This window comes from Penicillium vulpinum, assembly GCF_028829585.1.
Source record: "Penicillium vulpinum strain IBT 29486 chromosome Unknown utg000003l_segment0_segment0, whole genome shotgun sequence".
Classification (NCBI taxonomy): domain Eukaryota; kingdom Fungi; phylum Ascomycota; class Eurotiomycetes; order Eurotiales; family Aspergillaceae; genus Penicillium; species Penicillium vulpinum.
The window spans coordinates 8,256,488-8,266,689 of NW_026643243.1; the positions used below are offsets into that span (position 1 = coordinate 8,256,488).

Consider the following 10,202-nt stretch of genomic DNA (forward strand, 5'->3'; position numbering starts at 1 on the left):
TTATAGGCCCCCATTAGTGGGCTACGGGTTGGGTCGGGTTTCCAAGGTTAGGCCCATTTGTGGGCTTTGCGGAAGTCTAGATGCAATCATCCTTCATACACGGATGTCTATGAAACAATACGGCGAAGATGTGCTGAGCAACAAAGCATTATAGACATCGGAAGAGACGCGGAGTTGTTAAATCTCGCGTTCAAACAGTTCTTCAATTTGAAAGAATTAGTGCTGGTGTTTTGTGAGTTTCAAGGCGAGATTTAGGAGGAAGAATACCAAGAAGTATGCGATATGACGGAGCAGAATGCTTATACACATCATATCCAAGTAGTGCTGAATGCTCTTGTCTCTGCCGGCTCACCTTTTCAGGAAATCCAGCTCACCTCGTTGACACACCGCGACTATCCTTCATTGGGAAGCCCACAGTGGAACTCTTTGACGAATCTTCTCACCACACTAGTGGGATATACCCAGGTTCTACGTCTTGTCGGTAGTAGTCTAGCATTGGCTTTGTTGTCTCGCACAAATCTGAGTCTACGTGAGTTACAGTCACTACGCATAAGTGTTAACACCCCTTTGAGACCCATCTATCACACCGCCCAAACGTCACTCTACCGCCTACCAAACGCTCATACAACTTATGCCATAAGGCACCCAATTTATCTGAAGCACCCGTTAAGAATTGCCTCTAGAATTTTAACGTTAATTTCTATTTAGGAAGGCAAATTTTTGCATAACAAGGCGGCTTTAATAGCTACCTAGTGAATCTTGAGGGGAAAATTATGCCGGCAGAATATTACGTAACTACTCTATGTGGGGCCAGGGGTGCTAAGACTTATGCGTAGTCACTGTAGACTTGTGCTCAATTTATACGACGCGGGCTTTTTTAAAAAGTTTTCTACAAAACAACGTTAAGTCCCTGCGCTCTCTTAAATTTCATAATATCATGGTCGAGGACCGCGACCGGCTAGATTTGACCCCGAGGGATGTCCATAACATGATCAAACTGGTACACGAAGAAGTACCGAGAATTGACAGTTTCCTACGTTCGCGCTCATTTCGGGACGGATCGAAGTTTTACTTTGCCTACGTTGGCGCCGCGACCGCATCAAAAGCCGGGAAAAGGAAATGGAATAACTGTACATAACTTGTTCTTTTCTAAGCTGCGATTAATCCCAAGTGTCATTCCAAAAGTATTCTGAGAAGCGGCTTTCTTTAACGTCCTCTGGAGATACTAGATTTTCTCTGTTTTCTGGCCGGGAAGCACACTCGCAATTTATGTTTTCCCTGGAAATCCCAACCATTATACCAACGGCAGTTGCAATTCAGGTTATACTGAACACCGGATCACTTCGACGTTTCCCTGTATCAAGTAAAAGCGCGACCCCTCAAGCAGCATTCAGCCGACATTGCACAGAAAGTGAAGATGGTCCGACCGGCGTAAATCATCTCCCTCCAGAATGAATAGATATCTATTACCAGCACAAGAAGCTTCGAGGGATTGGTAGTCTATGATGAAATCAATCGAAGCTTGGTTTTCCTGGTAAAGGCAGACCAAGAACTGGTAGAGGCAAGCAAGAAACAATTCTATGTGAACCTTGAGCGTGGTTCAGTAGTGCTGATTTAGACGACAGTTGCTCTCCGTATATCGTGCACTCGTATTGTATACTGTTCGAATACGGTTTGATATGTTTGTTCACAAAGTGTCGGCTGAGAGACCCTGAGTTCTTGAACTTCCGCAGTCGTTCACTGCCCGGCAGCATTGGGTTACCGAGGCAGATAAAGCAGATCGTCGGTCTCTCTTCTGGAGATTTGACGCAGACCGAAGCGATGGCTTGAGAAAAAACATCGTCCTCTATATCTGAAGCAGCCGGCTTCTGCCTTTTAGGTATAAGATCAGCTGGCGAAGTGTCGATATAATTAACGCAGCGTTTTTTTGATGTAGGGGGCCGGGAAGGTGAGCCCTCTTCTGCATTACAAACAGCAATCACCGCATTGATTGCAGCAATCCTTCGCTTATACTCTTTCTCAGTAGTTGCACCGGGTATAGTCAAGACTGTGTCGATAAGAGTTATATACTGTGGTGTTATAGAGCCTGTACTTTCTAGTGCAACCTTGACCTCCTCGTTAACTATCTTCTCTGACAGCTGCCGTTCGCTGTCGATCACCGGCTGTTCATTCTTATAACGTTCTAGGTTTTCGCGAATTAAGCAGTGTCGTTGTCGGCCTTTTTCGTTGCGTAATTGCTTCACGGAACGGTCATACTGCTCCTCGGCGTGTTTATATTTCTTTTGAAGCTTCTTCACAATTTTCTCCTGGGTTTTCCACTGCTTACGTTCTGCAATTCATTCGATATATCCGCTGATCGGAAAACGCGTTAGCCGAAGAATTCAGAATTCCAAGGGCCACTTACGACTGTCGTTGAACGCTTTCGCTGCGCTATATCGGAGGCAGTAAGGCCTCGCGACTTCTGCAAACCCTGTGATTAGACCACCTCGTTTTATTCGGTAGCGCAGCCAGCCGTAAGCTTTTGGTCCAATGCGATGCGAAATCCATCGGGCTCCCGCAATACTTGACAAAACACGTAGTCATCGAGAATCTCGTCTTTGAGCTTTAGTTCCTGCTGGCCTAGCCTATCTAAGACCCGAAGTCTATACAATTTTTCAGGACAGTCCAAAATAGGGCCATCCTCAGATATATTCTTGAATGCACGGATCCTAAACAGCATACCCAACAGGAAAATATGAGGACTGAGGGCTAAGGTGAGGTCGAAAATAATTTCCGGGATTGGGAATGTATTCCTATTCAATAATTATTAGTATGGTAGCTTCAGGTTGACCCGGAAAGCTTCCTGACAAGAATTGAAAGGCAAAGGGGTACAAGAGACAGCGCGAAGGAAGGGAGGGAGGCAGGGGCTCTTACGACTCCTTTTCACCGAGGAAGGTTTTTGTGAACTCTGGTCTCAAATAGATGAACAAGCGAGGGTGTTTTCCGTTTGGATCCCGAATTCATGTCAGCTTTAGATCCCGGAAGCGTAGTTCCAATAGCGCCCCCGGACGACTACCAGTGATAGCCGCCAGCTGGTAAAAGAGGAGAAGTTGTATTCTGTACCAGCCACAGGGAAACGTTAGCTCGGTCGTGGACAGGATTACTCGCGCAAATTCAGCCATATCTTCGATATATATAGTCGCTTTCGGTCGAGGTTGGAGGGAAAGCTTTTCTTCTTTCGCTACTATCGCAAGCACCTGTGATAGTCAGTCGGATTTCAGTCAGATTTCAGTCATTTCTATATCGCTTCGGATAACTCACGTCGCGGATTTTCACCTGAATATCTTTGCTAAGTTTATATCCAACCTCGGACTTGTAGATCAGATACCACTATTTCTATAAAGATTCAAGCGAGGATTTGTGCTTCAATCCTAGGTTACGACGGCTATTTTCCCCCCGTCGCCGCCTACAGCGCCACGAAAAGAAGGCCTTCAGGAAGCGCACTGTCTTTTCGGTATTAGAGAGTTGGGATAGACATTCAACTGGATCGCGCTTTGCACCTTTGCAGAACCTGGTACAGTCAGTGAGTTTAGTAGCGCAAGTATAACACTCAAGCTATAACTTACTCTTTCCGCAGGATCTACTCTTTCCACAGATCCTGCGTCTTATCCAATCTCATTTGCGTTTTTAGACTGTAGCGCTTCTACCGGAGCTGAGACATATCCAGAGACTCGGCCTCCTGAAGAAAGTACTCCGGGGAGAGTTGTTCATCTTTATCATCGAGGCCCAGTTTATCCTGAGACTCTTCCTCCGACTCGGACTCAAATTCGCTGCTAGGAAAGACTGCTGTAGAGACGAGGTGCATCGGTCGGGGCCATGGTAGTCGATATTTATGGAAACCCAGAGAAGGACGGTTTTCCAACAGAGGAGCCATTTTCGGCGCCCTCACTCCACCGGGACGGTGGTGACGAGTGAATGGACAAGGGCCCCTTCGGCGCCTGCAGCATGAATGGACACGAATTGGATCGAAGGCCTAGGCACTAGGCACGGCCAACGCGAGACTTGGGTGGCAGTAAACCAGGTCGGCCGTGGGTTTTAGTGCACGTGACGCCAAGACCGTCCACGGTGAGCGAGCGGCCTAAAACGGCGTCAAAAGCAGCCGTTTCTGGCCTCTCAATCACCGTCTCAACCTTATGTAGAGGTTTTTTTTTTCATAACAATTAGTTGATTATTGAGTAGTGATATTAAAGTGCTTGTGACCCTCCCATGGTAGATAACGTTTGCCGTCCAGGGCTATCACTATCGCCGATCGTGTAACTGGAATATAGCGCTCCCGCGGTGTATACTCCTACCCTAGGCCTAACTTTGTACATTATATAGATATTATAAAGTTGACTCCAGTATTGATATATACAGGGTAATTGATAGAGACTCTCGTTCTGTCCCATAGATATATATTGGGGTTACTACGTATATTTGGATCTAAAATACTGCCTGGCAATATTATCCAATGAGAGAGTTGTGTCCAGGTGGCTCAATTAGTCGCCCGTAAATGATCTAACTACAACGTACCGACTGGTTGAACCGAAAAACACCCAACTGAATTTTCCAACCCTTCACGACGTTTTCAATCGCTAGAACCGTTAGAATGGCGGAGGGGGCAGCTAAGAGACACGCCTCCCCTACCCAAGCCATATCTCCACCCCCATTGCGCCGAAAGGTTACCTCGACGGCGACTAGTGAGTACCAAATATGAATTATTCTGTGGCAGTTACTAAAAACAATCAGAGAACTCCGCGGCAAACTTCTTCACCCCTGTCTCGCAGAAGCAGCCCGCACCGATCACATGGCGTGTCATCGGCACAAGTGTTATCATCGGAAAACAGATAACGGGCAATGCGGTGCCTTTTACTAAGAAACCGCGCCGAATTGCTGGCTTTGACCTGGTGTGATAGAACCGGTAGCATCGAGAGACATGAAAGCCCTACTAACGTCAATATATAGGATTCGACATTAATCAAGACTAAATCAGGCAATGTGTTCCCCAAATCTGCAACTGACTGGCAATGGTGGAACGCCAAAGTCCCGACCCGATTGAGGGAGCTCAATGCTGAAGGGTATGTGCAGATTCATGTAGCGTTCGGCTCACTCGAACTCACGCTTTGACAGCTTCCAAGTCGTAATCTTCTCCAACCAAAAGAATATCAGCACGCAGAAGGATATCAAGGGCGGACGGAGTAAATCGAAAAGCATGTCGAACTTCACAGACAAGATGGAAGCCGTCATGACAGAACTTGATTTCCCCATCAGCGTCTATGCGGCCACCACAGACCCCAAATACAGGAAACCGCGTCTGGGAATGTGGCACGAGTTCCTGGATGACTACGATCTCGATGTGACGGGTGTTGACTTGCCTGCGTCCTTCTTTGTCGGTGATGCGGCTGGACGGCCAGGTGATCATTCAGCGGTGGATCGGTAAGAACATCATGACTACCAGTTGCGAACGAAGTCTGATCTCTACTCTAGGAGACTTGCTATCAACATGGGTGTGCCATTCAAAACTCCCGAGGAATTTTTCCTCGGGCAGACCACTGAGACGCCGGCGATGGGCTTCGACCCTATGTCCTTTGTCAAGTCGGATCTTGGAGAGCCCGGTATGTGCTGTTTCCTTACATCCAACTCCCCCGAGGAATCCCTCTTGCAGATTGTTGATAGATCCTCACCACAGCGAAACCCTTCACCCGCAAGCACCCGCTTGAACTTGTTATCTTCTGCGGTAGCCCAGGCGCCGGGAAATCCACTTTCTACTGGAACCACCTGGAGCCTCTAGGCTACGAACGGGTCAACCAGGATCTTCTCAAGACGGTATGCTACAAGTAACCACAAACGAAACCGAAAGCGCATGCTGATAAACACAGCGTCCAAAATGCCTCAAGGTTGCCCGTGAGCATCTAGAAGCCAAGAAGTCCGTGGCAGTGGGTACGTGATCATATACTCTTTATCTTTCGCTTCATCAAATCTAACCCTACCTAGATAACACCAACGCGGACCCAGAAACACGAGCCCACTGGACCTCCCTCGCAAAGGAATTCAACGTCCCCATCCGCTGCGTACAGTTCATCTCAACACCAGAGCTATGCAAGCACAACAACGCCGTCCGAGCATCAAACAAAGAACTGGTATGTACTAGCACGCCCATCCCCACCCGAACGCCATCCCATTCTCATCGCAACCAGAACCCCGAATCCCGAATCTCGCTCCCCGGCATCGCCTTCGGCGATTTCGGCCGCCGCTTCCGCGCTCCCACGCTGGACGAGGGCTTTGACGATATCATCCCGGTTGAATTCCAGTTCCGCGGCAGCGAAGAAGCGAAGGGTCTTTGGGGACAGTACTGGGTTTGAAAGTGCGCGAATGCACGCTGACTACTTATTGACTATTCATGTTGTGGTTGATGATTGCCTATGTTCTGCATGTCGAAGCTGAAACCCGGTGTCTAGGCACCCACAATCTGTCGGGTTTCACCTGACGCTCTCGGAGTCGCAATATTGATCTCGACTGCGTCAATGCATGTTTCGGTTCTGTGGTAATCTTAGATCAAGACATCAGCTCTGACCCTGGAAGAGGGGTATAGGGTGATTATGAGATATCTATATTTGTACTGTATGTGCTATAATCGCTATCGCGCCTTATATCCATGACTTACATCCTTCCCGAGCCTCGTGCATAAATACATCACAGACATGACTGCGCACATGACATCACCTAGCAGGTACATTGCATGTAGATGAACATGTATAGTAAGCGACTGAATACGACTCAAGGACTAACCCTAGCAGTATACATCTACATCTACACTGCCTAGCACCGCGGATGCAGCAGGAACAATCCAATCCAACGAACGTGGCTCACGAGATCAAGGGCAAAATCATCCTATTGGAAAACCGCTGCCAAGACAGGCACAGACAGGCACCAGCACACCCGCTAAACTCAATTGCCCAGTGCGGACATGACATGTCTCAAGTGGATCCTGGATCATGGGATCACGGTTGTTATCTGTGTGGAAGCCCCCAATCGTTCATGTCGGTATGTGGTTTGTTGGATGGAATTCCAAATGGCGGTAGCTTCACAACGTGGCCGACCCACAGCACTTCATCTCCACTGTCGTAGTCGTTGTACATGTGACTCATTACACGCGCTTTGCGCTTTCTTTTTTGGTAGGCTGTACCGAGATACCTATATAGGTAGTAGGGATGGTAGTAGCTGTGATAGTAGTGTCTATCCGGGAATTCTAGTATGCACCGCGTCATCCTTTCCAAGGCATGTACATGGATGTTTCATAGATTATGCTCAGTTTATCTTTGAGATTTGAGTATTAAGATTTGAGAATGTAGATATAAATGTAGTAATTATGGCATATGATGATCATATGTTATATGTGCAGTAATCTGGATAGGTATATACATATAGAAACAAGGTAGAATGCTTTTTGAAATGCTTTTTTTTTTTTTGTTTTTTGGCCTCTGCGAGCAGAGATGATGGATAGGGCTGAAGTCTATGTGGTAAAACGGACTGGTAGGCTGGTGTATGGGGGGTATAGGTAGATATGTATAGAGACAGACCAAAAGGAGAGGAGGGGTGGATACCCAGTCAGTGGTGTATTCGATCTGTTTCTTGTCGACTGTTGAGAGGATTGTAGTGTGTCTTTAGGAAACAAGACAACACATCCAGGACCAAGAATAGAAAAGATAACCAGAAAAGACAAAGACTCGGATTATAGACGAAGGAATGGCATGATCCGGGGCGAGAACAGTAGTCGCAGATCCGGATCGTAAGTCGTAAGAGTCATTATAAACAGTCAAAGAAAAAAAAAAAGAAAACCAAAGGAGAGACATTAATCGTAACAGTGCGGGCGAGATTGAAGTCATCAGAAGGCGCGCGGGGAATAATCTATCGTCATTATCGTTGCGGATCGCTGTAGGAATAAGAAAAAGAAGAAGAAAAAAGAAACCGGGAGAATCAAGAGCCCAAAATGACTCAGGTCTCAAGGTCGGGAAACCAAATCCTGGAAAAAGCGGAAGAAATTCCTCTTTTTCTCAGAACGACAAGGACCGGGAATCTCCGTAGCAGGCGCCACAGCCATTGGGCCGACAATGTCTTCATCGCCCATCTCGGGGAATTTGTCATGCAGACGCGGGATGCAGAGTTGTTGGCAGGGGTGGATATTAGACTGAGTAAGCGTGAGAGCAACGCCATCAATAGCGCTAAGCTGATCGAGCATGGCCTCATGCTGCGCTGCCCACTCGCGATTAATCGACTCCCATTTCTCCACGGTGAGCTTGTAGATGTTCGATGTGACGCCATAGTGCTCGCCGGTGCGGACGAGATGCTTGGCGAAATTGCATCGCGCAATATCCCAGTCTGCACGCATCTGCCGGAAACTGCCGAGATCGCAGACAACGGGGTCGTAGGGCTCCGGTGTGATGGTGAAGTTTGCGTGGCCGAGTTTGTGGGCCCATTCGTCGTTGGGATCGGAGAGCACGAGCGGTGTTACCTCGCCGGAGACTGTGCGCACCGTGCTGGCGCGTGGTCGGTTGAAGGAGGCCACGGAGGGCTTGGATGAGAGTGGTGGGGAGGGGAGAACGCCCATGAACCGCGGGTCTGAAGTCACATTGTAGTTAAAGTGTGATTGTTCGCTCATGTCTGCAACTGAGGGAGACTGTAGTGGCGACTGGACGCGGGATGCCGCGGCGCTCGTTGGGTCGTCTCCCATGAACGGCGGCAGGAGGGGTGTTGTCGCTTTCTGTAGATCATTGTCGTCCTGGCTGAGACTGTTTGCTCGGGTGATATCGATGGGGCGTGCGCCGGACTCGCTGGCGCGTTCTTCGAAGATTGTTCGCGCGGGGGACGGGGGGATAGAATCGACCCGGCTCATGGGCATGGAGCTAACGATGGGACTTGCCAAGGCGGAGGAGGCCGCCGAGTTCGCGCGCGATCTTAGATCTTCCGGGAAGATATCGCCTTCTGCGCCGCCGGAGGATCGTTTGGTCTTCCACCGGGCTGACATGGTTGAGATGTGCGAGTTGATGCGCGAGACACCTTTTATTGACACACTGTCTGAGCGTCTCTTTTTCGGTGATGGGGCCGTCTCCATGCCAGTATCAGTCAGATCGTAGTTATCTGAGTTATCGACGGGAGTGAAGTATGACTCTTCTGCAGACATGCGGTAATCGAAATGTTCTATAGAAGGTTGTCGTCAGTATCGGGGGTGTTTTTCTCTTGGGTGGTGATTTGACACCTACGGAAATAGCTATCTTCCAATGAATCGCGTGTGCATTCCTCTTCTTTGACCCCGGTCAAATGACTCCGACTGGGACTGTCCATTGAATTTCCCACTGTAGAGACGAGGGAAGATACCGAACTAGAGACGCGGTTGTGTCCAGTCGAGAACAAAGAAATGGCCGGTGATGCGGGGGCAGAGGGATTGGTATTAATAGTCAATGGGGAGTGCGGCTGGCGTATAGGTGAATCCGCGTCGAGACCTTCTCGTGTCGCGTCGATTATTTGAGACAGTTTATACATTCTCAGAGTGCCGCTGGACAAGGTGGCTGGGTATATAGGGAGTTGTTGCAGTTCAGCATTTGATGTGAGGGGTTGATGGAGAAGATAAAGAGAGTAAGAGACAAGGCCTTAATTCGAACAAGTCATTCCCTGGCCTTTGGGCGGAAAAAGACGGTAGCGGTGTGATGGAGAGTAACCGGGAAAGGCGGGAACTGAGGTCCAGGGCCAGTTAGCGATGGGAAATGCGATGGAATTATCGTAGGCCTCTCTCAATTGAGAAATTCCAAAAAGGAAAAAAAAAAAAGGAATTCCGGAGCGACGTGGACCAAACAAGTTGACACCAACTGGCTGGGCAGAAAGGGAGTTGTGTTTTTCTGCTTACAATCGGCAAACGGACTAACAGGGAGATCCTGGGTAGTACAGGTCTCTTTGAGATTTTCAAAGAAGAGAAGAGAGAGAGAGGCACTACGAGAATACTCTACTGTTGTGGCTCTAGACCTCCCAAACAAACCCGGTGGGGAATTCTTCCCTGACTAACACGGCCATTGAAACTAAACTTGGTTCTCTCCGCTAAGATCCGGTGGTTGACTATATTTGAACCATGGTATTAAAGAGTCTGGATTCTTTTGTATTTTTTTCATTTATTATTTGGTTTACTAAGTACA

The 10,202-nt window shown here is 48.2% G+C and overlaps 4 protein-coding genes across 4 annotated transcripts; 1 reads left to right on the forward strand and 3 right to left on the reverse strand.

The window, feature by feature from the left end:
* Positions 1-1,511: 1,511 nt before the first annotated feature.
* Positions 1,512-3,003, reverse strand: N7479_008155 (uncharacterized protein; the record flags this gene model as incomplete). The annotated part of the gene is given in 4 exon segments (XM_057255849.1): positions 1,512-2,329; positions 2,405-2,562; positions 2,574-2,792; positions 2,927-3,003. 4 exon segments carry the CDS (start codon positions 3,001-3,003, stop codon positions 1,512-1,514), a joined length of 1,272 nt encoding a protein of 423 aa, XP_057109711.1.
* On the reverse strand, positions 3,000-3,844 carry N7479_008156 (uncharacterized protein; the record flags this gene model as incomplete). The annotated part of the gene is made up of 4 exons (XM_057255850.1): positions 3,000-3,236; positions 3,301-3,369; positions 3,484-3,550; positions 3,687-3,844. The coding sequence occupies 4 exons, from the start codon at positions 3,842-3,844 to the stop codon at positions 3,000-3,002; spliced, it is 531 nt and encodes a 176-aa protein (XP_057109712.1).
* Positions 3,845-4,627: 783 nt separating this feature from the next.
* Positions 4,628-6,380, forward strand: N7479_008157 (putative DNA 3'-phosphatase Tpp1; the record flags this gene model as incomplete). The annotated part of the gene is made up of 8 exons (XM_057255851.1): positions 4,628-4,718; positions 4,768-4,925; positions 4,984-5,096; positions 5,149-5,454; positions 5,506-5,633; positions 5,708-5,844; positions 5,898-5,958; positions 6,013-6,380. The coding sequence occupies 8 exons, from the start codon at positions 4,628-4,630 to the stop codon at positions 6,378-6,380; spliced, it is 1,362 nt and encodes a 453-aa protein (XP_057109713.1).
* A 1,640-nt stretch (positions 6,381-8,020) lies between these two features.
* N7479_008158 (uncharacterized protein) lies at positions 8,021-9,558 on the reverse strand (the record flags this gene model as incomplete). Its single annotated transcript, XM_057255852.1, has 2 exons — positions 8,021-9,216; positions 9,279-9,558. The coding sequence occupies 2 exons, from the start codon at positions 9,556-9,558 to the stop codon at positions 8,021-8,023; spliced, it is 1,476 nt and encodes a 491-aa protein (XP_057109714.1).
* Positions 9,559-10,202: the final 644 nt, after the last annotated feature.